Source organism: Sinohyriopsis cumingii, chromosome 6 (assembly GCF_028554795.1).
Source record: "Sinohyriopsis cumingii isolate HCF-2022 chromosome 6, ASM2855479v2, whole genome shotgun sequence".
Taxonomy (NCBI): Eukaryota; Metazoa; Mollusca; class Bivalvia; order Unionida; family Unionidae; genus Sinohyriopsis; species Sinohyriopsis cumingii.
The window spans coordinates 112,283,568-112,311,374 of record NC_142966.1 but is presented as its reverse complement, the minus strand read 5'-3'; the positions used below and the strand labels follow the sequence as shown (position 1 = coordinate 112,311,374).

The window sequence follows — 27,807 nt, the reverse complement described above, 5'->3', positions numbered from 1 at the left end:
GATGATGATGATGATGATGATGTTGATTATTATTATTATTATTATTATTACAGTAAAACCTGTCTTGAGAGACCACTGTGTGAGAGACCACCTGTCTTGGGATACCAGGTTCTCCATGTATAGATCTGTTGATTATACAGTTATGACCAGTTATGAGAGACCACCTGTCATGAGAGACCATTATGTTTTGGCAGAAGGGGTGGTCTTTCAAAACAGGTTCCACTGTATTATTATTATTATTATTATTATTAAACAGAAAATAATAAAGAAATAGTAGTTTTGCTGTAGGTTTATTAAGTAGGGTATACAGAACTGAAATTTGCATATATTCTCCTAAATCTAACGGTTTAATTCTCTTAATAATTTTGTTGGGGGGAGGGGTACAATGCATAGATCAAACCAGTCAATTAAATCCACAAATATTGACCAATCAGATAAGAGCGTCCAGTGCTACGGTAACATCCGCATTGTTTTACCAACAAACAAACATGTGGTGAGAATACAGCTGCATTACAGACTTTCATGATTTTTGCAATATATTGACAAAATGGTGCTTTGAGGTGCATGGGGAACCTGCAATGCATATGAGAGATATCAGGAAAGGTTGGAAGAAGGCCACTTGGAAAAGGTTAAACGATGGATCAAAGCGTGTGGTCAACCACACGAACAGCTTAATATTGCCATAATAAATCAACACAAGGCCGTTTGCTCAAAGGTAATTCAATTTAGATTCCACTATGATAAATAAGTATATGTTGTATTCTAGAAAGTAATGTTAAATAGAAAATATCTAATACACATTCTGTATGGCTGGTTTATGTAATTGTTGTTGTTGTTATCATGGGTTAACTACATTTTTTCAGCACACCATAGGCTATACATGGCAACCTTGGGTTGTTGTCAGTGCATGTATAATGGAGCATATATTTATGTTATGACTAGCTCATGAATAAGAATAAGAATTCTTTATTTCAGACTACATTGTCCATACATCTAAATTAAAATAAAGATATAAAATGTTTCTTTGCTGATATAAATATAAAATGTCAGATTTACTTTGCTTTTTTGATTGTCATTAAATGTATTGTTTTGTAAATATACATATTTTTCAACGCTTTGTTGGAGGAAATGGATCAAATGAGAATTACCCGGACCCCATTCAAGCTGACAGTTCACAAACATAACCTGCAAAAAAATCTTCCAGTGATGAGAGCTTCTTCACAACAAAATGAAACCAGTCAACATAAACGCAAATGCCTGCATTTGGAAGAAAACACAACTACATACGGTCCAAGTAACTCACAGAATATGTATAGCTTTATTAATCTTTTACATATGAAATTTAACAAGTTTAATTTCAGAATAAATTCAGACATTAATCTTAAAGTAAATATGCAAAGCTAGCAAGTTAATGAACTGATACTGTTTGAAAAGTGTTTCAATTATATTGCTTATACTTCACAATCAATTAAAACACACACACACATCTATATATAAATATGTATAAACAAAAATGAAAACTACTTGCTGACTAACATCATTGTGCATAAGTATTTATTTCTTACAGATTGAACAGTCCAGATATGAATTGTGAGTCAGGGGTGTCTGCACAGACTGAAAACCTATGTAAGAACAGCCCAGATATGAACTGTGAGTCAGTGGTGTCTGCACAGACTGAAAACCCATGTAAGAACAGCCCAGATATGAATTTTGAGTCAGGGGTGTCTGCACAGACTGAAAACCCATGTAAGAACAGTCCACATATGAACTTTGAGTCAGGTGTGTCTGCACAGACTGAAAACCCATGTAAGTATCTTAATCACTTATTTTGAAGATTGCAGATATGGAATTGCATAATCTCTGTAAAATCAGGCAACTTTTGTAACATTGAAGTCATAAATGGAATGTCTGGTTTAATTCATTCCACATAAATATCCTCCTGTGTGTACACAATGAATTTACAAAATTCACAACCTGTAACCATAAGTTGGCCTTGAATCTGTGCATAGTAACTATGTCTTTTCTTTTCCTTCTGTGAATAGAAATCTGGTATATCATTGCATGCTTTTTCAATGGTCATTTTTCTGGCAGAGAAGAGACATTTAATTTCCACAATTCCACATACTCCATTGTCACAAAGTTTCCCATCAGGTGAGGCACACAAAAATGAAAAGTTGTTATTAACCACAAAGCCACACACATGGAATGGCCTAGATGAATACAATTCAAGATACTTTTCTTTAGCAGTTTTCACGTGTCTTTTACCATTTTCAAGAACTTTGGCTTTCACATCATTTTTTGAAAATAAGCTGTTAATAAACTTTTTACTGCGTTTAGATTTCCTTGATATTACTTTTCCAAAATTAGATGCTGTAAGTCTGTTTTTTCTCTCATGAAACCAGTGATCCGATATGGCCTCATTTCTTGTCTGTACCTCAGTGTCACATGCATTTACGCACTTTGTGTTCTCATTAAGTAGTTTGAACTCATTTGGTAAACACACTGGAGAAGCCCTTGTCACAGATGTATTACCACAGCCCTGAGTTATTTGTGTAGCTTCTCTCAGGTACTTTGTCTGAAATGAAGAAACGAAATACTTTTATTTTTTTCAGGGATATAAGCAATGGATATGTTAACAGTTTCAGCTGAGAATCAAGATCTAAGGCTCAAATTGTCAAATAGTTCAAGAGAGATACAAAACCTTCAACTTAAATGTCATCAAAAGATACAGAAATTCAACATCTGAAAAAAATATTTGCCAGGAAATAAACACTGGGTGTAGCAATTGTGAAGTATAAAGAAAACACACTGAAAAATTTGTTTAAATACTATACAGGAATCAAATACACAAAATTTGTAGCTTTATTGGCCTTTCTAGCCCCTATAGAGTGTCCAGTCAAATATGGACCAGGACAAAGGGATACAAAAAGCCTTATCCAGGAAGATGGACTGTTTTTAACAATATGTAGGCTTAGGTATGGTTTTGGTTTAAAAGATTTAGCCACACGGTTTGGACTCTTGGCACAGTCAACTAGTGTTGTGTTTAACAAATGGCTCGATCTTTTGTATTTAAAACTTGGCCAGCTTTCAATTGGGCCACATAGAGATAATATAATAAAAAACATGCCATCTGAATACAGGAAAGATTTTCCCACTACCATTATTATTATAGATGGAACTGAAGTTAAAACTCAAATTCCAAGTGCACTTTGCCTACAGAGCCAGTTACATAGTGATTATAAATCTGCAGCAACTCTAAAGGAGTGTGATAGGTTGTGATCCGAATGGTTGTGTAATGTTTGTTTCAGAATTATTTACAGGATCAATTTCGGATAAATCTATCACAGAACAATCTGATTTTTAAGATATGCTTAAAACAATAAAATGAATTGGTTATATTAAAAAAGGAGATGCTATAATGGTAGACAAAGGGTTTAACATTGCGAAAGAAATAAATGAAATTGGTTTGAAAATAAACATTCCACCATTCACATCGGCAAGTAGGCAAATGACAGCTTCTGAGGTATTTATGACTAATAAAATTGACAAACATAGGGAACATACAGAACTTCTAATGTGTAAAGTTAAAACGTACAAAATTTTATCACGCTGTATTCCTACATCTTTGTTTCAAAGGGCCAACAAAATATGGACAGTGTGTTGTCTTCCAACACTTTTTAAGATGTATTTGTTATGGATGAACATTGAATATACTATGATTGGAAAGTACCTGATACAATAATATTGACCCAAGAGGTGTTGATACTTTAGGAATGTTTGGTGCAATTCTGCACTCTAAGGGTGTTCCCTTCAGACTAGAGAGATGAGAAATGTCCTTTTCACCCACTTTTGGTATTCTAAATGTAAAAGAAATGTAATAAAATAATTGTGTTAAACAATGTTGTTTCTGTGTTTACTTCATATCAGTGCCTATTTTAAGCATCTATAATTTTTTGCACATATTCTCAATGCACACCAAATTACTTGTTCTATTTTATGATACTGTATTGTACATTTACATGAATATTTTTGTATTATGCATCAATTCAAGTATGTTGCATCAGCATGATGACTAAAAACATAGTATTAGAGCTGTATTGTTTGTTGTGTTTATTTTAATCTGGAAGTAATAAATAGTTAACTCTATCTACAATAAGATTTTAAACAAGTATTTCTGTTGGTAAATAATTTGTATTTTAAATTGATACTTTTTGTTTATATCTGTCTGGCAAACCACTGGCTTCCTTTTCCTATTCTCCGTCGGTCTAGCAACCACGACATGGTTAAGTGGCACTGGTTTTATTTCCGATCCCCTTAGCACATGCCATTGCTGACGTATGCTTGTGCAGCTCAACTGGTCAGGAACAGTGGTGAAATTATGTAGTTTGAAACTCTGTAGGGACTTAATTAGCCCTACTACAAGGGAGCAATGCCCACAATACATTTTTCTGATCCCTACTACATGGGAGCAATGCCCACAATACATTTTTCAGATATCATTCAAATTAATTAGTAAAATAAATGTTATTGGTGCATGTATCTGAAACATAGTCTGCTTACACCACTCTGTGAAATGCCAGAACTGTTTATAGATTATTTATTAGATTTCCAAACAACACGTGTCAAAGTTACAATTTTGATAACTGCAATTAGAAAATCCTCCCCGTGACATAAATAAAATGTCAGATACTGTGTTTTTTGTTTGTCTTTAGTGATTCTGCCTGAGATTCCTGACATATGTGAGCTTAGTATTCTAGTATACTGTATGTTAGCATAGTCATGTAAGTGAATTTACTCATCTGAAAATAAATATTCATTTTTTCTAAAAATGAATAGTAATATAGTTTATGCAAAGTCTATTCAGTGAAGGCTTTGCACCTTAAATGACATCAAAAAGCTTCCAGAGGCCATCCATATATGACGTCGTACACCAAGGGGGATTGAACAAGTATGATGATGGGGGTTGGGGTATTTAAAAATGTGATGTCACAAAACCAACAGCAGCATCATCTACCAGAGAAATAATTTGTCATATTGTTTTTCTAATGCAAAGGGATTTCAAACCAATTTTAATTTTGAAAATTTTTACTGGTTGGGGGTGTCAAAGCTTTGTGACATCATACAAGGAGGCTGAGGTTTTGTGACGGGGCCAGGGGCAGGGTACAAAAAAATCTACCCAAATTACATGACGTCATATATAGATGAACCCACACTAAAATCATTGATCACTGTGGACATTTACAAAGGTGGCCAGGTCATAAACTGGGTCAAGAGAAAAGGACCTCGGGTGAAATCAACAGCTAACATGATACTACGATTTTTATTTTCATCAGATGTAGCATTCAGGACTCAGGGTACTAGTTCAGTTCCCATAGTAAACCTATGCAAACACCATGATATTAAAAAGTCAATAACTTACAATTTTTGAGTGCTCATGATCAAACCTATATTTATCAGTACATAGATGACACCTGGATGTCAGCTTCTTTGTAGAGGAAAGGATATGAGCCACGGCATTTTCTGGACCTGCATGTGTTTGAAACATATGCTTTCAATTCCACACAAAAGAGACAGGTGCTAATTTAGTAATGAGTGTTCTAAACTCAAGACTGTTAAAGGACTGAAATTCCATCAATAGAACAATGTCTCTAAATTTGTTTCACTTACAACTAGGATAAGCTCTCAAAAGATTCTTTTTCCTAAAACATAACTTATATTATTAACCAATCCTGGTCAGCCAAACCCATATATACTCTATTTTATGTTCACCCATTTCTAGACTGGTTCCCATTTTTCCATACTGTGTGTCCTATATTCACCCTTGAATTTTTTGACAACCCTAGGAGTAGTAAGTAGTTCAATACATAAGTAAGCAACGTGCATAGTCCTGCTTGTCAAAGATTACATTAGTGAATATTAAATTATACTGCAAGTTCATGTTCACCTAAAGAGCAATGGTCCATTTCAGGCAACATTTAAATATTTGAGCTTTATTTAAGAAAATCAGAAAGAAAAAAATATTAAAGCTGTCTAATAATCATCTTTTTTAATATACCATTTATAGCTCTTCAAATTAATGCTGAAATATATTACCAGCCTTTTCATATTATGTAATTAATGAGTAAAAGATCAAGGTGGCCATTCATATGTACATGTATTATTACAAAAAAAAGAGATTTAAATGACAAAAATTATCTAAAATTCCTCACAGAAGACATATAATTTAAAACTAAAGTAAGGTACATAGACACAAGTCCATTAAAATGCAAAATACAAACTTTCAAAACATTCACTGAGAGAAATTAGTGTGATGCAAAGTCACGAGAACTCATCACCTTTAAGCATGGTAGAAGAGACCTAAGTGATCATATCTGAAGCATTACGTTTCAAAACACAATTAGGAAATATCATATTGCTTACTAAAATTACTCTATAAATGGTAAATTGTATATATTTTATATATGTATTGCATAGATATAAACCAAGTGCAAAACACTCCACCTAACATAGTCAAATCTCCACACTGTTCCCTCTCCCCCCCCCCCCCCTTCATGGCAACAGTTGATTTATCTGAATATGTATTTAATATCCCACTGAAAGTCACTCTGTGGTTTACAAAAGGTATTAATTTTGCTTGTTATCCACAAATAGAACCATGTGTTTGCTTTTATAGTAAAGTTAATTGCACTTGCATAAGTGGAGTCACTGTGTATTGCTGTGGCTGTCTATAGGACTCACAGTACTAATTCAGTTCCCATAATAAACCTATGCAAACACCATATTACAAATTCAATAACTTTTAATTTTTGAGTGCTCACGATCAAACCTATATTTATCAGTATATATGACACCTGGATGTCAGCTTCTGTGTAGAGGAAAGGATATGATCCGCTGAATTTTCTGGACCTGCACATGTTTGAAACATGTGATTTCAATTTCGCACCAAAAAGTCTGGTGCTAATTTTAGTAATGAGTATTCCGAACTCAAGAGTGTTAAAGGACTGAAATTCCATCAATAAAAGTCTCTACTTTTTTCACTTATAACTAGGATAAGCTCTTAAAAGATTCTTTTTCCTAAAACATAACTTGCACTATTAACCAATCCTGGTCAGCCAAACCCATATATACCCTATTTTTTATGTTCCCCCATTTCTAGGCGGTTCCCATTTTTCCATATCATTTGTACCGTGCGTCCTTCATTGTGAGGTTACAGCATGCTAACACCTTTAGGTTGACCTCATCCAAATATATCCATTTACGTAATTTAACATTTGTTTTTGCCTAATGTACTTCTCGAACAGTGTGCATATAATAACTTTCTAAAGAAATATGGATGTACGAGGGTCCAAATAAAGTGAATACTCGCCATTTTAAAGTATGTGCAATCAAATTGTAAAAAAAATAACACAGCTGCCATTACTTCAGGGTATTAAACTGTTCAAACATTAAAAGTATTTCATAAAAAAATACAAAACATTAAATCTTACCACGCTTTACATGAACAGTATGCATCTTCACCCTTTTCCTCCGTAATTTCGATGTGCAGACGGTGTGGAGGCTGATACTTCTTCATAGATGGCCAGCATCTCGCTTCTACGCGAATCTTATTTTCAAACTCCAAAACTTTGATCTCGTGTATATATCCTTGTGTAATGTAGTTCAAACCTTTCTGCAATACTTTACTGGAAAGTTTATCTTGATCAGGAAGGTATTTAAGTGAATGTTATCGGGAATACGCGAGATAGAGTCTGTCATGATGCCCGTTTTCTGTGATGATTCAGCCATTTTAATGGGAAGCTTGGAGTTAGCAATAACATTCTCCAAGGTGGCGGGGCTTATCTAGTACTAATATTAGTACCCTTACTCGTACCTCGTGAACCACAACACAATCAAGTTGAGGCTACGACATCGTAGCTAGGGCTTATCTACTCATTTCGGATCTATGCATTACTAAGTAGCCATCATTTTCCGGAGCAATTAAAGTTTCAGGATGATGTAAATTTACGAGTAGCTAGTATTCCGTAAGTCAGTATTTTAAGGGGTAATTTTCGTAAGACTTAGGGCAAAATCGTACTTAATGTTCTTATTGGTACACATTAAAACTGTTTTGCTATTGCTGCTTACTTATAATTTGTAATGTTTCAGTGACTTTCCTATATCATTCCGTACCCAAGGTGCTGTTCGTTTCGTACCCAAGGTGCTAGCTGTTTCGTACCCGAGGTGCTGGTCGTTTCGCACCCATTAATTTACAAGTTTAAATATACAGTACTGGCATATTTACTGCTCCCTCTCTAGGCCTAATCTTTTTCCTACACTTAAAAATTGCATGAGCAAATCATATCCGGGCAAAAATTTTACCAAATACAAATAATTACAGTAATTGCATTGTTTTCACTGTATAATAGCATCTATGTACTAAAAGAATTAACAAAAATTCACATTGCCAGTAAAAAAGAAAACGTTGGCCAGGTTTAGATAACTGAATAAGTCCTTTTTTTCTTCTTCTATCGTTTAAATTAACAAATATTGTCATATTTCTTGGTATTTTTTAGTAATGACTAACATGACTGAAAAAAAAAATTATAACTAGAAATTCTGCAATCTTTTAATAATGGGGCTGAATGCAGATAAAACGGTGCTGTTTGATTAAGTTTCTCTTCTCCAAGGACCAATACTAGTATTACTTTAAATTTTTGTCGCCTGCTTTTAAAGGTGTTAAACGTGGTATACTATACGGACCTTCAAGTCATTTGTTTGGAAGACTGCCGGCCCCATTAGCATTCTTGTGCAAAGTTTTGGACACTTTCACCGATCACAAGAAACTAATAAGTTAGTGGCATAATTGAAATTCTCTCTGTTTTCAACTAAGTATAAATATTACTATTTTTTCATGGCAAGTGAAAATTTGTTTTCATTGTTTCACATACTCTGTTTTATTTTGTTATCCTCCCACATATAATGCACATAAATAATCGGGCAGAGAGAGAGAGATGGTTTAACTTGGCACTGCAATTTACATATATTTGCTTCTGTGTTTTAAAACTGATTTATTTAAATAATAGATCATATGTATGCATGCTTTGATTCTGCCAGTAGTGAAACATTTATAATACACCACCCTATTTTATGCGGCATATGTATATTTTCCAGAATAGAACAGTAAAAATTACAATCCAATGAATGATTGAAGGAGACGTCACAGTAAGACGAAAGATTAGCTCAAACAGGTTTCCTAAAGAACAGAAGACTAATAACATTATTATGAACTGTATATTCCAGAGTTTTATTACATACATGAAGAACACATAATTACTATATGCATTTCTGTTTTCAGATTTAAAAATACCATTGTATAATAATGCAATTAATTTGCCTTGTCAGTCAGTTGTCGGGCCGTATATGCTGCTGCAACATTTCAGTAATTCTGAGGAGGAAATTAACGCTTCATTAACTGATATAAATAGACAGAGCAACATTAAAATAAACTGAGATAGAAATCAAACGTAAATTGTACAATACCTGACGACAAACAATTAGGAGTGGAACATTTGTCAGTTGTAACCGACAAAGGAGAGTAAGAGCAGGGACAATTAGTACCAATGTATGCATCCATGAGAACTTTTGAATTAATTTTTCAATTTATTTTTTTATTTTATTTTTGGCTTAATGATAAATTTTAATTCATTGTATATAACTCTCAGTTTGCCTTCTGATCATTATACTAAATTATAAGTGCCCGAGTAAACCAAATTTAAATTTCCGAAGATAAAGTAAATCACCAGTAAACAAGTGAGGTAAACATAGTATTAATGTTAAATGATTCTTGACACGGAATTTATTAAGATTTCTCCGAATCGAAAGACTGATGAATAACAGACCACTTGTAATTATTTCAAAGTGAAACAAAAACAAATAATCAAACACGCATGAAACTGAATTAAGCTTGAAGTTTCAACTTACTAGATATCCATGTATTTTAACATTTTATAACTTAACATTTCAATTATGCTTCCCGCTACAGCATACAATGTCAGCAACCATTAACTGCTTTAACTGCCACACCACCGAAGATCTACACCACGTATTCAATATATGCCCAAAATATCAACCCGCTCGGAAAATATTTATCAAAAACCAAAAAGAGATTGATCACCACACACATACCCAGAGTTACTTATGGACTTTAATCAAAATAAACAATCAGCATATAAAAATATAAATCAATTCATAGACTCAGCAGGACTTAGGAACAAAATATAATTACTATCCCCACAAAACCAAAAGACCCAGTAACTAGCTAAATAAATTTAGAAGCCACCACATAAAAACCCATAACATATCATTCAATTTTATAAAAGTATTAATAAATAATTCACTTACGAAGCACCTATAAAAAACTAAGGAAACCGCAAAATCGGATGTCCTAGATGTCCTTAACGAACCGAGTAATCAGCTAGGATTCCGGTCCAAGATGTCCTTAACGAACCGTGTAATCGGCTAGGACTCCGATCTCTTGCTAAATAAAGTATAAATAACATTCAATCTCTAAAAGCATTAATTAATAAATAACTTAAAGAGGTAATATCTAAAAACTTATAAATAACATAACGTAGGAAGCACACCCTAAACACCTCGACTAGTAATACCGTAATAACCTTGAAAATCTCTCTTTATACATGATTTCTACTAAGAACCTCTATAAACAGCATAGAACATCCCCCCCTCCTTTTAGAACATTTTGAAGAAGAAAAAAAAACAATCAAAAAAAAAAAAAAAAAAAAATCGCAAGAAACACCAGGCAAATGCAACAAGAAACTAGCGATGTAAAGCAAGCAGGACCGTTCCAGAGCTCTCCTTCCCACTAATGACAGCCAACCATTCAACTGTAGGGACCTTTATGGACCCACAGATTGAGGCCAACTATCAGGGTTCCTTGAATCCATAAAAGCCGAGGGGAGGTGGCACCATCCCCTTCCCCAGGAACAACTAGCAGACTGCGGTGCAGTCAGAAAAAAGTGGCACATGCACAATTGTGCGCACGCCACTATAATTAAACTCAACAATAAAGCATACAATGTCATGTAGAATTCATATAATGGTATCCCTTAATTATCTTCTTCTTCTTCTTCTTCTTCTTCTTCTTCTTATTATTATTATTATTATTATTATTATCCATTTATTATTATTATTATTATTATTATTATTATTATTATTATTATTTTTATTATCCATTTATACATAGCCGTTATTTCACTAACATGTAGATTAATTTTTAGCATTGATCGTTCGTATAATTACCTTTGTAGTTTTGTATGCCTCTGTCTATCTACCTTTATCTATCACAAAGGGAAAAAGCAACATAGAAATAGTTTATTCTGATGAAATGAAAATTACATATGCTATTATATTACAATATCCTGGCGATCCAGAGATATTCACTCTCACATGGTAATACTTGTAATGAAACAACTTTCAAACTGTTTGAAATACGTATGAAATATCTTTTTATGATATTGGTGGTTACATTTTTATTTTAGATACGAAACGGCTATATCATTGGGTACGAAACGAGCAGCACATTGGGTACGAAACGACTATTGCTTTGGGTATGAAACGACTTGGGTACGGAATGACCAGGTACCGATGCACGTACCGGGGGGAACAACTCTATATTATCGCGGTTATTGATCGCGGTTATTGCCTAACTTACATATGGTAGCACGCGTGTATTATAATAAACATAAAACACAAGTTACCTACGAGAAGTAATGTCCACGCTTGTAATGGAATAATATTTCCACAATAAACGAAAAGATCCAATTATTAAATCGAACACACAAATGTAATTCAAGTGTAAATCCATGAATAATAACATTATAATAACATTACAAAGTAAAAGCAATTGTTATTTAAATTTTTATGAATTTTAAATGCAATGTGGGCAAAGAAATGCAAATATATAATAACTATTATTAATATTATTATTAAAATATTACTGATTTCAAGGAAGTTTAACTGTTATTATATTCTTATTTACCTAAGAGAAATATGATTATAAGCAACATTTTGTAAATTTTGGTCCATATGGGCTACCATGCAATGAAATTGAAACCTTAACCTTGTAGGGACGTCATCATCAGTATATGAACTATAATCATCAAACATCAGACGATGCTCTGAATATATGTTCGTAATCAACGCCAATCATGTATAGCAAGTTGACCGGTTTTTTTTTATTTTTTATTTTTATGATGATCAACGTAAATGCAAAATATTTACTCTGCAGAAGTTTTCCAAAAACAGTACAGAGTAATAAGCTGCCCTGTAACCCTGAATTTTGTACTTTTATATACAGCTCCCCGACGTAGAGTGAGTTTACACTAGTACTATCCACGGAAACATGGAACATGTCAGTTCCAAAACTGAAATCTGCTAATACCATGACCTTCAGCTTCGACCATGTGACCTCAGAATCTCTAGACATGTTGAATATTTCATATTTTAAAAAAAAATGAAAAACACAATATGCAACCAAATTCCAAAACTTGAACCATGGATCTCCCACCCCATGTAAACAACAGTCTCTTGGGACTTTTAGCTTTTCTTTTTGTTAAACAACAAGAGCTAGTGGTGTTCCGTACCCCCCGTGCCCCCAACTTAATTGTACGCAATTTTAAATAACGACTCACCGATGCAAACAAGAATGTGGACATTAAAATAAATATAAAAAAACATTGAAGCTTGATAACTGTAACAAAATGTTCATTAAAGATGGATTGAAGGACGGTGAAACGGACGGACGAACATTTAGATCGCAATGTCTCGATTTTTTTTTACATTTGTTGCAGTGGAGATAAACATAGATACTGAACAAATTAGCTCTCATACTGTATCAGTAGCTGGAGCAGATGAAGGGATATGAGGCGTGGATCCTACACAACCCGGGTCATATCATGGATCCACTATAACCGTGGATACTACTTGAAACAATCCAACGAACGAAGATGCATAAAATCAACCTATGCCACAAGTAGAGCAGCATAGTGGGCGAACAGACCTTTCTTGGTAGAACGTCATTTTTTTTAAAAACAAAATAAGGCTTCCTATGAAAAAAAAAATTAAAAAATAGGGCCGATAACGTCGAACCAGATCCTCTCACTGACAGATAGTTTCTCTAATTGGGGGTTGTTGTTTATTTTGTCGTTTGTGTTTACCTGTCGGGACACTTATTTGTGGTCGCACCCTCTCTGCTGCTATAATTAAATCATTATTATATCAGTCTCTCAACCAAATATTGTATCAAGATCTATAAGATATCGCGATCGAGGATCATGTAAATTTATTGTTATAAATCTGAGTCGAGTAGATTGTGTCTTTGAAAAGAAGTTTTTGAACTTAATCATGTCCATATCCCCACTACACCAAGTCTGATGAATATTTCGCAGAGTATGTGTATCGACTCCATTAAATACAACAAAATATTACAATTATCTCTGATCACTTTAGGTATTTGTGTATATCGATGAGTAACATAAATAAAATCAGTATTTTTATGTCTGCCTCGAGAAAGTATTCTAGCTGGATTTGATTGTTTGTCCAACATTACATCATCGTATACTGCTAAATTATTAATAAATCCATCGAGGTCATCTACAAATGGGGTTCCATCGATATTGGTGATAAAATCAATAATATCTTTACTCTCTTCGTCCAACAATTTTGCGTTTTCATTAAAATATTTCGGTACATCATAACATCTCTGATCATCAACTGACGGAGTTACTAAATACAACTTATCCCATCTGAGCCATCTCATTATCAAATTACGTAATAATTACGTTTTACCAGACCCAGTTGGACCCATTATTATCATTCTGATGAAATTCGGTAATGCTGAAATATGTTTGACTGGCTCTTGCTTTCGTGTCGCTGAGAAATCAATGACATTCATCATGTACAAATATACTAAATAATATGGAGTTATACTGTGTTCGATGTAGAGCATCCACCCCACTCCACACAAGTAGATTAACAACAATAATAACAAAACAAACAAAAAAGCTTGCACTTACAGGAGAGTGAAATATGGTACAAATAAATATAAATTTATTTCGGCTCGTATGAAAACAGGTGGTGATATCGCTACTTCATTAGGAAAATTATCAGGAACTCCATGGGCTAAATACCCAGGAGAACAACATCTTCCAGGATATAATTATTGTGGTCCTGGAACCCGACTTGATATCCGACTTGACAAGCGAGATCAACTAAGACCTGGAGAGTATCCAGTAAATGCTATTTATCAAGCATGTCACTTGCATCATGTAGCTTATAAAAATCCAGATCTGCAACAACGACATATTGCAGATGTGAAGTTGAGTCACTCGTTAAATTCCATAAAAATAAATCTTTTAGAGAATCATTAGCTAATTGGTCGATAAGATCTACGATGAAAGGTAAACTAGAGCTAGGGCTGGCAATTAATCATCCGATTATTAAAATAAAGGAATCGATTTATTATAGTCCAAGAGGATATTGGAGGGGTAGAGCAGCGATTGGTAAACTTGTCGATGCAGCAAATGTTACACGTTCTGTTGCTGAAAATTGGTTAGCACGACAGGCAATATGGCAAATTTTATCTACCACCACCTAAAAAAAATTATGCATGCACATTTTGATATCAGCACTCGTAATGAAGTTCATCAAGAACATATTTTGTTTTTAACACATGATACTATTAAAATTGGAAGACTTCAATCACGTACTTACAAATACGCGTTACCTGTCGTTGAAGTTGCAAGTAGATATCAGGAAGCAGAGCCGTTATCAACTAAAACAGCAACTGAAGTTGTATCTGCTTTTGAACGAATTTATCAACGTGGACCCTTGCGATGGCCACAGTTACTACAGGTTGATCCTGGCAAAAAAAATTTGGTGCAGTATCATCTCTGATGAATCAAAACATAACGTTAAAATCAGACGAGGACATACCGCAATTCCTCGCGATCAGGCGATCGTTGAACGATTTAATCGAACACTTGCTGAGCGGTTATTTGGATATCAGTATGCGAAGGAAATAATTCAGAAAGATATGAGATCTCGCGAATGAGATGCAAGATTGCCAAGTGTGATATATGTATCAAATAATTAAATTACTCGAATAACTGCCATGAAACCCATTTATGAGATTACAAAAAAAAAACACATACCAATACAACGACATGAATTTTCAACACAACCAGTATTAGGTAATGTGACTGTAAGATATTTATATGAACCTGGTGGAAAAACCAGGGAGACTGGTCCTATTGGGAGTATTACGACACAGAAAATTTATAGCGTGGTACAAATTAGATTCAAGTGCTCCTCAACGCGGATTTGTACGTGAACAATTACAAGTAATTCTTGAAGACACACAATTACCACCGCAGTCACGTTTGCAAACTAGCACATCGACGTCGATTACATTCAAGTCAGGTCAGCATTACATTTTCTCCTGTATGACCAAGACTACTATTAATTCTGTGTACGGTAAATTGTCTTGGATTATTATTTGAATACTGCCACAACATTACTGTGTTACAGCTCGCACAATGATTATTCTGTCGTTGGTTCAATGTCATGATAAATTCAGCATCGAGGTCAAAGTCGTGTTTATTATTTTTTTCCACATTGTTTATCACTAACTATTTTTTTAAAACTACATCATCGTTAGTTTCCTGAATTGGATTATCTTTTTTTCTATGAAGTCTATGATAACCCTCCGCAACTGAGATATTCTTCTGACTCGAGACACTGCAAGATAAACTAAATGTGAACATTCGATACGATAATCGACGATCCAAACATTTCTACCAGAGATGGTTAATCCTTGTGATGAATGAATTGTCATTGCGTATTCTAGAGTCCATGGAGTTTTGTTATAGTTAACGCGCTGTCAACAACACTGGCAGGAACTAAAACAATATCATTTAATACAAGATTTTGTTTTTCTGATGATCTTGGTATATCAACGTCGATATTTTGTCGTCGCGTATCTGCTGGTCGACAACATAATGGTACGGGTAGATTTGAAATTTTTCTTTATGTAACAAAAATAATTGTTGTTGAAGTGTATAACAAACTATCGTTCTACTTGCCACTATCAAATCATTTGGTCTCCATAAATTCCAAAATTGTTAATAGGAGTTTCTGAAATTACTTCACTCATTATTTCACATTGAATTTTATTCGGTTATAATCTGATTCATTTCTTAAGCTCTCTTGATTCTGGATCAAGCGCTCTATGATCATCAGTTATTTCTTCATAATAATCTACAAAATTCCTCAGCCATTTATGTGTAGACAATCATACAAAAGGCGGTGGTTGACCATGATTGCCGCACATTATTACAGCAGTATTTTTTGTTAGTAACCACTCAAGAAATATTTTTAACGATTTTAATGAAACTGCATATTTCATCTTAAACAAAATTCCTTGGAATATATTTCTCTCCCATACGGTCAGGAGTCCATTTATCTTCCTTCCACCGAAAGGAGTTGTGATAAGTGCATGATTTAATATTTCTTTCTTTCATTTCTCTTGCGAGTCTGCGTGTCGGTGTTAATACAACTGTATCAAAATTCCAAAATAATTTAATCACAGGAGTTGTATTACCACAACCTCCAGGCCCAATGAGATAAACTGTTTTATGTCTAGCCACAAAATCATATACAGATGGTGCAGATGACAATTTTTATATTTGCTTTTTTGGGTAATAAATATCCTGAATTTCAACGTCGGCGGATTACGAAAAATTAAGTATATTTTCTTTTGTATCATTAATTATAAAATCTAATCCAGCATCATCTCTAATTCATCTTGTACAATGTCGTTTATGATCACATGATCCTCCTTGGGTAAATTTACCGATTATTTTTCTGCCAAGATCTTTTGTTATTTTATTCTCAAAATCAATTATATTAGGATTTTCATCATCAGAATATTTCTTTTGTTGTGGTAACCAAATTTTTTTCTGCGGACGATATGATATAATTGCTTAACTTATAATCAACGATATCAGTATTTTTACATCGAGCAAATTTCGTAATAATACTGTTTATGCCCACATTTTTTTTTTCTTCTGAGAAGTGTTTGCCAAACCAGTCATAACAAATCGGATGAAGATTTTCGGCAAACTTAAATGACTCGATACAAGCAAATCCAGTCAGGTTAAAATCTGGTAATGGTCCATTTACCGATACTCTGGTCATATCGTGTGTTGGATGTCCAAATCGCTCAAAATACTTGGAACACTCTCCCATTCCAAGAAAACTTCCGGGATAACATGCAACAACATCAACCGAAATAACATCCCTATAATCGTATTTAGTATTCGACAATCCACCGTGTCCGTATTGGAACTATTCTCTTAAAAAAAAAAAAAAAAAAAAAACCTTGAACAACATCACCAAGTCCATCTCCGTAAATCGCTTTGTACGTTGGTAATCGTGAGCTTACTACCCTAACTATTACAGGTCCACGTTGAGCATTGTGTATACTCATTTTAAATTACATGTTGATTAAATAATTGTTTTCAGTCGCTGTAATAATCGTCGACAATTTCATTAATGAGAGACTGATAAACATTACGGTCCATAACACCACCTGTAAAAAAAATCTGCGGAAAATATCAGATATTTATTAATAATTTCTGGAGAATTATTTCCTGAATGTTTTCTTCCTATCAGAACTTCTAAACGATCAACATCGGCAAGAACACTGTCAGGACAGATTCCTAATCCACTTCCGGTATTTCGTACTGGTTTTCCCAACAGTTCAGTAAGAACATCTTCGTCTTCTTTGTCCTCTTCCCTTTGTTGTTGTTTTTGTTCTTCTCTCTTTTCTTTATAGTCTTGTACTGTTTTCTTTTTAAATTGTATTAGACCTGGGCCATTCCAATTCATTTTATCTAAATCACCTGCAGCTCCATATACCGCAGTAGACCATTTTCCTGGAAGTCGCTTTTGAAGAAATTGAGGAATTATATATTTTTCTTTTTCATCATATCCATATGCATCTATATCAAATAATTTAGTGGGGTTTTAAGTTCTTCAATAATTTTAGATTTAAACATTTTCCTAAGAGGACCTGGTTGATCATCAAATTTTCTTAAAACCTCTGATGTCATCGGAGCTTGTTTCTGCGCTGAAAATCCTAGTATAGTTTTGTCAAGTTTATCTGTATTAGTTAGATATTTATAAATTCAGAATCGTTATCTCTAGCCTGGCTAGTACCTTTATATGCTCCATATACCCATTTTTCCCATTTTTTGTAATCTATATATTCATATCCGAAATTGAAGTATTTTTTTTTCTGTGATTATAAGAAAAAAGTCCAAAATACGCTAATTCAATGTCATTAATTTTTTTATTTTATTAATAATTCCTGGATTAAATTTTTCATCTCTATTGGTTTCATATTTTTATTATCATTTTTTGGGGTTTAGATTCTGATTCTTCACCAAAAGTACCTTCAAGTATTTCTTCATCTTCATGTTCTGGTTGTGGCTGAAGGGCAGGTTGTGGTTGAGCAGCAGCTTTTTCAGCTGCAAGATCTCTTAAAATCTTTTTGTCGGTTTAGTTCTTCTTTCTATCTTTTCAGTTTGCTCAGCACTTTGTTTTAATGCCAGAAGAAGACTCTCAGTAACATCCGCAACTCTGTCAGTAGCCTTTGTAACAGGTTTAAAAGATCGTTCTTTTTCTTGTGCATATTCAACTTGTGCTTCTTTAAGTTCTTGCAGTTTTGTTTAAGAGCGTCACGAGCAGGAAGATATTTTTTAATTGCTTCTAATCTTTCTCGTGCTAATCTACAGGTGTAAGATTCGTTATTGATATATTAATGATTTAATTACAGCAGCAGAGAGGGTGCGACCACAAATAAGTGTCCCGACAGGTAAACACAAACGACAACAACAAAAAACCCAACCCAATTAGAGAAACTATCGGTCAGTTAGAGGCTCTGGTTCGAAGTTTTGGCACTATTTTTTATTAACATTTTTTTTCGTAGGAAGCCTTATTTTTTCAAATATGACGTTCTAGCAAAAAAGGTCTGTTCGCCCTTTCTGCTGCTAGTGTATCAATCATTTTCAAAATATATATGCAAAATGTTGTAATCATTAAATCTTGTTTTTTTGTAACAATAAATATTTTTTTTTAAAGTTCAATATAAGTAGTATTAAAATACATAGAATCCACGTGATATTGTCGTATTCCATTTCAGGACGACACGCTTGAATTCTGATTTATCCTGCTTCAAAATGGTGTAATTCGATCAAACGGATACCTTGCTAAGAAAAAATAAACCCGAAGAGAAACACAAGGCATCACGACTGTACGAAAACATTGTGGTAGAAAGAAACAGCGCAAATGATCATCTCAGTTTATTTTGCGATAACCTTAGAAATTTGTGAATGAAATGATTGAGACAAACTAAAATAGCCGAAGAGCAACACGTGGAATCATACTTGATTCAGATTTATAATTGTAATTAAACAAATATTGGTGACATAGTGTGTATTATAGTTTTTATATATGCACGTATGTGGTGTTGTGTTGTTGTTTTACTGGTGTATGTGTTGTAGTACAGATATAGCGTACTGATTTAATCTACTTGTATTGCATGTCTGTATTATAGTTGCGTTCTGTGCGTGTCACGTAATTTATTTAGACTTTTTATATATATTACTGTTTGTGCTTTATGTTGATTTTACCTAAATGAATTACATCATCATCATCATCATCATCATCATTCAATATGCTTTCACAAAATCGTAATGCATGTTCCACTCTGATATACAATGGACGCAAGATGTTCCTAAAAGGGATAGCGTATGTGTACATGATGATGATGATGATAATGATGGAAGAAGCTGAAATTAAAATTACGCGATTACGCCAGGCATGACTAGCATGGTCAAAACGAGAGTAAAGATCAAGACATTGAGGTTAATACTTGTGGAATTTGGAAACAACATGAACCAGTCTTTAGAAAGTCCAGATGAACAAAAAATGGCTTTCCAATTAGCACAATTATCTGAAGACCACGTGACAACTTTAACTCCAGGCCTACAAGTGAGACACAAACTGGGAACAATAAGTTTAAAAAGTTGTTCATAATTGTTGGGAAATTATGTTTAAAATATAAGTTTGGTATGTGTCATGAAGCTACGTTTGACTTATTTATATACGTTGTGTGCGCAAACGTTGAATGAACGTTTGGAGAGAGAGAGAGAGAGAGTGAGGGAGGAGGCAAACCTTGCTATGACAATGTTGGCACTTGTATTGGACATGAAGCATTCCCAGCTAGATACCGTATACCCTTTAACTGTTACAGACCACCCTGACATGAGATTGTTGCTTGTAAAATTTAAAATGCCTTTGTCGCTGTCCCTCCAGGCCGTGCCTGTGCTTTGAAAATCGGTAGGCCATGTGCATGCTGCATCTAAGATGTAAATAAACAGTGTAATTATATATATATATATATATATATATATATATATATATATATATATATATATATATATATATATATATCCCCCTACGGTCACATTCTCCTTCTCGACTATGATCTATAACTTAAATATGTTTCAAGTAATATTTGTCATTCTGCTGTGACTCTTACAACACCACCACACCCGAACTAAAAATGATATCGCAAATGGTTACAAGTGAATGACTTAGTTTATTGAATTTAAACCCGGCCGTTTCAAAGGAATTAGAGTAATGGACACACAGAATGAGAGACGGGGTTAGTATTACGATATGTGTTACACTTTCTTGTAAAGAATAAAATGAAACGCGCGATAAGTAATTGGAACTGCCAGAAAGTAAATTGCACAATGCATATATTCTTTCGAACGCACACACACACACACATACATACATACATACATACATACATATACATACATACATACACACACGCACACTCATACATACATATACGCACGCACGCACACAGACATACATACATACATACACACACGCACACTCATACATACATACACGCACGTACGCACGCACACACAGACATACATACATACATACATACATACATACATACATACATACATACATACATACATACGTACATACATACATACATAGGCAGATAGACAATCATGTTTGTATTATATTTGCATAGTCCTTACCTGAAAGCTTCAAAATAATAATGCATATAACTGAGAACAGCATGTTGTCATTCTCACCCATACTGTAGAAAATGAGGCCTTCAGTATAGATCTGACAATACTTATGAAAAGAAAGTCATGTCTTCCAAAAGAATGTAACCAATCATCTGTGTTCTTTCCATTTCAGCTTGTTGAATAGACTGTAGTACGTTAGCATGACCGTTGATATGTGATATCCTTTTTTTTTTTTGTTGTTGTCTTAGAGTAAGATTGAAAGAAATGTATCCGTCACTATTGGTTTTAAATTGCTCTCTAGATCGACTGATCGATATCTGGCAGGAAGAGGGATTTACCATGAGTATAATGAAGAATGGTCCCAGGTTTCACTTTATAATTTCTTTCTTTTTATTTCTATTCATGTGTACTCTTTCAAATATTTTTCTCAGATGCGGAAATATATTTTGCACAAAAAAGGATGGAAAACTAAATGTTTTCTTTGTCCCTGCTGAGCTGTTGGTTGTGGGACTACGGTCGTTGGTAACTAAAATGTAGTCATTTTGTTTTTACCTAATCGAGTGGAAACAATATATCATCTACTAGCTAAACAATAAAGTTTAAATTACCGTGCATGTTTACATAAGAGGGTGTTGTACTATTCCCTGCAAGCTATCTGAAGAAATCTGTGATAAGTATCTACATTTAGAGATAATCCGCATCTTTTAGGCAAAATAACTTAAAGCAGGCTTAACCCGACCAGATAAATATATTGCTAGTGTACTCCAACACACACACACACACACACACACACACATGAAGAGAGAGAGAGAGAGGAAAAAAAAAAACAAAAGGCTACTTTCTCCAGTAAATGCTTGTAATCTTTTCCAAGCAATTCAAACTAACTTTTTATGAAATTTTAATTGTTTAATTTTTAATTTAAAAAAAAACAAACATTCAGTAGTCATTTAAAATAGCCACAATCCCTAAGTATAATTAATTTGTTCTTGTCGCTGTTACTTCACTTGTGTGTAAAGCAGGAAAACAAAATATTTATCTGCATACGAAATCTTGTCAATTAAATATACCGATTTACGTCATATTGCTGCAAGCTCTGTATATGCCAACATGTATAAATTAGACTGAAATACAGACTCTATATGTGCTTACATGTACAAATTAGACTGCCATATAAACTCTGCATATGCCTGCATGTACAAATTAGACTGCCATACATACTCTACATATGCCTACATGTACAAATTAGACTGCCATACAACTCTGCATATACCTGTATGTACATATTATACTTCCATACAAACTCTGCACATGTCTACATGTACAAATTAGACTGCCATACAGATTCTGCATATGCCAGCATGTACACATTATACTACCATACAAACTCTGCATATGCCTGCATGTACAAATTAGACTGACATACAAACTCTGCATATGCCTGCATGTACATATTATACTTCCATACAAACTCTGCACATGTCTACATGTACAAATTAGACTGCCATACAAACTCTGCATATGCATGCATGTACAAATTATACTACCATTAAAAATCTGAACATGTCTACATGTACAAATTAGACTGCCATACAAACTCGGACCTCGAGATCGTATTGCTGTCGAAACAAGTAACGGACAAGCGAGCTGATATGGTATCCGTGTCTTTCATTACTCGTATTTGTATCAAATATCTGAGAACGAGTATTTGACATATAGTTTGAAGGATATAATATACGTGCTGTTGGTTAGAATGACTCTTGAAAACATAATTTCTTCCATCATACAATAGAAATGAAAATTAATTTGTAGTATCTCGCTATGTTAGTTGTAAGACAATCCAACGTATTTTCTCTTGTAATCGTTTAGTACATTTTTATGAGAGAACGATAAAAAATACTTTAAATTTGTAATAAAAATATGTACAAAATACATTTACGTTTTGGAGTATATATTTTACCCAGTACATTTGTTATATATTTTCAAAAGCTGTTATTAATCATAACTTTTTGTGTTTTTGTTTTCAACCATTAGAACGAAAGTTAGGTTTACAGCTTTTCGTTTCTTTTTCATTCCTTATATTTGCACATACATCTATTTAGATAAAATTTGCGTTGACTAATTTGTTCAATTTAATTATTTACCTGTCTATTGTATCTGCTATGTGCATTTGTTAAAAATTATGGATATCTCTGACTTCATTGGTAGACGCGAACATTCATAATTAGACGAGTGCTTAATATATAAATAGCCAATTAATTTTGTGTATAAGCGTTGACCGTAAGAATAATATTTCACCGTCTATCTTCCTCTCATTCCAATCAAAGGGTATAAAACATTTCTGGTATTAAGTTAAAATGATCCGAACAAAAATATGCTAACTCTATTTAAACTGTATTTTATCTTAACTTTTCTTGTCGAATTGAGGTTAATGCCTGAAAATAGACAGAAATTAAACTGGTTGAAGGGGGAGAAAATAGATTTATGTCTCACGAACTCTAATACTGAAATTTTCATTGTGTACACATCTGTTATGACATTACACGGTATTGTATGTCATTATGTTACAGTTACATTATATGCCCAGTTAATCTTTTTCTTATTTAATTTTGTCCGCGGAGGACCTAAAAGACTATGTATATGATAACGGATTCTTGGTGTCATAAAGCACACACATCAATACATATATTCGTTGGGCAGTTAAATTTTGAAAAATATGTTTAAAAATACGTTTTGAAAAAATTCAAATGAACGTTTTTAAAAAAAATATATATGTGGAGTGCGTATTTGGCCGATTGATGATTAAATGTAATCTGCAGATTTTGTCGTTCTTTTATTCACCTGGAAACGCGCGAAAAATTGTAAGGATGCCAGATACTGAAGATCTGGGTATCTGCTTTGCATAAATACTCATAATTCCATGCAAAACGTTATCACGTTATTATTACTGTTCACGATCTTGTAGTCAGATTGAACAATAAACAGCAGATATATGCTATCTTGCTGGACTTCAGCAAAGCGTTCCATAAAGTGCCGCATCAGCATCTTGCAATCAACCTGCAAAGCTACGGCATTAAAGACCAGACGCTAGCATAGATCAGGTCTTTCTAGCAGATATTAACCAACAAGTCGTGCTTGACGAGTTTGATGTTGTTGTTCTAGGGTTTAACGCCATTTTTCAGCACAAGATAGGCTATACATGGCGGCCAGTATAACTGGTGGAGGAAGAACCCTGGAAAACCCCGGGAAGAACCACCGACCCATGAGAATCTACCGGCAGGCTTTCCCACGTACTCACGTTAGCCGAGCCTTGGACTCGAACCCACGCAGACAGAGGCGAGATGGCAGTGATCCGTAACGGAGAGCGCTTTAGACCACTCGGGGCCCCCTTGACGGGTTTGTAACATCACCCCTATGCAGTGACATCAGGTGTCCCACAAGGAACAGTGCTAGGGTCTCTTCTATTCCTAGTATATATCAACCATGTGCCATTAAGTATCTGTTCTAAAGTTGGACTCTTCGCTGACGATTGTCTGCTAAATAGAGTAATTAATTCCCAACAAGATGCAGTATTACTACAAGAAGATCGCAACAAGTTACAGGAGTGGGAGAGAAAATGGCAACGCGTCCAAGTGCGAACACATACGTATAGCAAACAAGCGAAAGATCATTAACACATCCTATTTTATCCACGAGCAAATCTAGAAAGAGACCAACAAAGTCGAGTACCTTGGTGTCATCTTGGAACTCCCACAAAGACTCGGAAACAAAGAAAGCCAATCAGACATCTTTTCTGCAAAGAAAACTGTCGTCCTGCCAAAAACACATCGAGTCTTGCTGCTACAAGACGTTCGTACTCCCACAGTTCGAATACGCTTCTACAGTAAGGGACTCACACTCTGATACCAATGCAGCCAAACTAGAAAGAGTCAGAAGCGGGCATCAGGCTTTTGGCACGGTGACTATCGACGAACCAGTAGCGAAAACTTGAGAAGCTGATGTCAACACAACAAGGTCACCATGATGTACCTGGTCATTAACCAAACTGGTTGAAATACCAACGACAGGGGACTTGATCCCCGCACTAGCATCAACCAGAGGCTGTGCCCAACACATATATGGTACCATACTGTTCGGTGGACGCATATATGAGTTCCATCTTACCAACACGCGTCCGTCTTTGAAACTGCTTGCTAGCAACAACCATTTTAGAGCCTTCCATTGAAACCTTTAACGCCTACATCAGCGCTGTAGGCCCCATATCTTAGCATGTGCTCCGAGTGTTATTTTAACCGGTTTTTAGCCTGTACAAAAAACCTTCCTTCATTCATGTACATAGTTCACCACAGTGCGAATATGCCTGCATATGGGCCAAGCACTTAATTGGAAGATGATTAAGGGCTTGTAGACCCATTCCATCGCCTTAAAACTTTACTCAACTCCGTATCGTACTCGAAATTATTATGACCAATAAAAAAAACTGTACTTGTCAGTTTCGAGCATATTTCCAAGTCTACATTAATAGTTGTTGCACTGCTGCGTCACGTTCTGAGGTAAGGGCCAGTGATCTGGAAAGAACATATTTCGAGTTATCTCCCTTACACCGTTGCCGTCGTAATCAAGCGGCCGTTTCAAAAACCCACGCCTGACATATGTCCCACAATGCACAGCGTTACATGTGAATCACAAAATGGCGAGCAAGTTTGAAATAGGTGATCTTGTGTGGTATGTGTTTTTAATTTACATTGCAACTAATAAATGATTTTGTAATTTTTCGATCGATTGCTAAAAATTGAGATATACTTTACTTTCTGTTGCAGGGCCAAGATGAAAGGATTTCCTGCTTGGCCGGGAAAGGTAAAATAATTGATCAGTTGTTCATTGCTGTATCAAGAACGACCACTCTGTCATTGCGCCTTCTAATGATGGAAAACACAATGGAAGTAGCTTTCTAAAATTTAAACAGATCAATCCATGGGTTGTAGTTAGTTAAATGATTTGACATCGATACCTTTGCTGTTATTTGCGATATGTATGTTTTGTGTAAAGTTACTTAAATAATGCCATAAGGAGAAATAGTTAATGACTGTGTGACAAGCAAGCACCTGCTCTGCTGTACTATTGGAGCGAGTAATTGTTTGTCAGCTAGTGAGGTTATAGTACTAATATTAGTACCCATACTTTGTGGACGAAGTACTATCATGAGCCACGTATATCAGCAGAGCAGCTGATATAACACCTGACATTTTTTTCCAGCCCTTTGTAAAAAAAGTTGTAAAATGCTTCACATACTTCAATAGTCCTAAAATGTAAGACACATCACCCGATATTTTGTTCTGGGGAGATGTTGGGTCTTACTGCCTAACTAATGGCGCTATTTAGCGTGTTTTGATGTCGACTAACAGTGAATTTTCGATTAACATTGAATTTTCAGGAATATGTCACACAACTGGCAACCAATAACGACGCTTTTCTACAAAGTAAAGATATAATGTTTTTGCCAGACTTTACTTACCCTGATGTCTTTTTGCAAATAAATTCAAAATCCCACAAAAGAAATTGACCTGTTTTCAAATTTCGTTGGCCTACATTTTAGTTGGAAATCGGGTTTAGTTGAAATATTATTCTTTAACGAAACGAATAAAAATATATTATGCCTATTTGAACTGTTAGCAACATTTCATTTCATTCAAGAAACATATCCACCACATGAACCTATTTAAACATACTTTGGCATACCTCGAATACCATCATATTGCAACAAATTCAAATATGTCAATGAAACATGAAAATGCATCCATTTGCTAGTGTCATATATTCATTCCACCAGGATAAAGACAGCACAGTAAGTATATTAATTACACATAAATTAGTGGAAGAGTGTCAATATAAGCAGCCAAGTATGTTGAGATATTTCTGAAACTTTGACTACTCTTTCCAGTGTCAGCCTACATTGGAACAGGCTATACAAGGCTGTTATTTGGATAGTAAGACAGCACTAAAACAATACGTGCTGTTTTACATTGCAGGACTAATACTTGAAGAAATAAATAAAATATTCCTCTTAATGCAACAATTTCTGCATATCATTGTAGAAATATGTTAAATAATGTTTACCTCTATACTGTGTTTTTTTCTTGTGAATCATTCGCCATATTATTTTAACCAAAAATACTTCCATTTTCAGCTTCATTTTTTTGTGTGCGGACATTGTTGACTTATTTGGAATGATAATCATATTGTAGTAATATGGTATGTGTTAAAAACGTTTTGTTGAATATTGAAATATGGCAAAGCAAGTGTTGTTTTGAAAATGAATTACCATAAGAATTGCATGTTTTCTGTCATGCAGGGCAAGGTGTAGTTAGCTTAATCATTCCATTGTATAATTTACCTGATTTAGGTTTAATAGCTTTATGATTAGACAAACTTACTGAAAAATTTAATGCTACTTAGTAGTTTTTAACTAGTCATTATATTTTTTGCAATAGTTTTATTATACAGTATTGGATGTTGAGGATAGAACATCGTAGCTCTGACTGGGTTACTCTGGGTCCTGTAAAACTTATAATCCTGTCTAGATTTGACTAAATAAAAGCACCCTATTGCAAAAACTGGATAAAAG

General features: G+C 34.4%; 4 protein-coding genes and 1 pseudogene across 7 annotated transcripts in view; 3 read left to right on the top strand and 2 right to left on the bottom strand.

The window, feature by feature from the left end:
• The window catches only part of LOC149797733 (uncharacterized), a 40,006-nt gene extending 18,552 nt beyond the window's left edge, over positions 1-21,454 (bottom strand). Inside the window, exons 1-2 of the mRNA XM_089960797.1 lie at positions 21,192-21,454; positions 20,296-20,482 (exon numbers count right to left, since the gene is read on the bottom strand). Of these exons, the coding sequence (XP_089816923.1) occupies positions 20,296-20,482; positions 21,192-21,252 (248 nt within the window). The 5' untranslated portion in view covers positions 21,253-21,454. The remainder of the gene's footprint in view (positions 1-20,295; positions 20,483-21,191) is intronic.
• Positions 275-4,737, bottom strand: LOC149797734 (uncharacterized). Its single transcript, XM_089960171.1, has 3 exons — positions 4,691-4,737; positions 3,731-3,857; positions 275-2,575 (listed from the first exon to the last, which is right to left on the bottom strand). Exons 1-3 carry the CDS (start codon positions 4,735-4,737, stop codon positions 1,919-1,921), a joined length of 831 nt encoding a protein of 276 aa, XP_089816297.1. The 3' UTR covers positions 275-1,918.
• LOC149797736 (uncharacterized) lies at positions 1,157-1,832 on the top strand. The gene is made up of 2 exons (XM_089962677.1): positions 1,157-1,294; positions 1,568-1,832. The coding sequence occupies exons 1-2, from the start codon at positions 1,254-1,256 to the stop codon at positions 1,830-1,832; spliced, it is 306 nt and encodes a 101-aa protein (XP_089818803.1). The 5' UTR covers positions 1,157-1,253.
• On the top strand, positions 2,624-3,724 carry LOC149797735 (uncharacterized; annotated as a pseudogene).
• Positions 21,455-25,865: 4,411 nt separating the features above from the next.
• LOC149797731 (uncharacterized) overlaps positions 25,866-27,807 on the top strand; it is a 119,406-nt gene continuing 117,464 nt past the window's right edge. For all 4 annotated transcript variants that reach the window (XM_089962675.1, XM_089962673.1, XM_089962674.1 and 1 more), the window contains exons 1-2: positions 25,866-25,907; positions 26,003-26,039. In XM_089962675.1, coding sequence (XP_089818801.1) covers positions 25,873-25,907; positions 26,003-26,039 — 72 coding nt within the window. In that variant the 5' untranslated portion in view covers positions 25,866-25,872. The remainder of the gene's footprint in view (positions 25,908-26,002; positions 26,040-27,807) is intronic.

What these genes read in the sequence shown, in the direction of transcription:
- LOC149797734 (XM_089960171.1), bottom strand. Translation starts at nt 4,737, where the DNA reads ATGTCAGGAATCTCAGGCAGAATCACTAAAGACAAACAAAAAACACA. An exon ending in AAAGACAAACAAAAAACACA is followed by an intron (nt 3,858 to 4,690) that starts GTATCTGACATT and finishes TTTTACATTTAG; the next exon opens with AATACCAAAAGTGGGTGAAA. An exon ending in GGTCAATATTATTGTATCAG is followed by an intron (nt 2,576 to 3,730) that starts GTACTTTCCAAT and finishes TCTTCATTTCAG; the next exon opens with ACAAAGTACCTGAGAGAAGC.
- LOC149797736 (XM_089962677.1), top strand. Translation starts at nt 1,254, where the DNA reads ATGCCTGCATTTGGAAGAAAACACAACTACATACGGTCCAA. An exon ending in CACAACTACATACGGTCCAA is followed by an intron (nt 1,295 to 1,567) that starts GTAACTCACAGA and finishes TATTTCTTACAG; the next exon opens with ATTGAACAGTCCAGATATGA.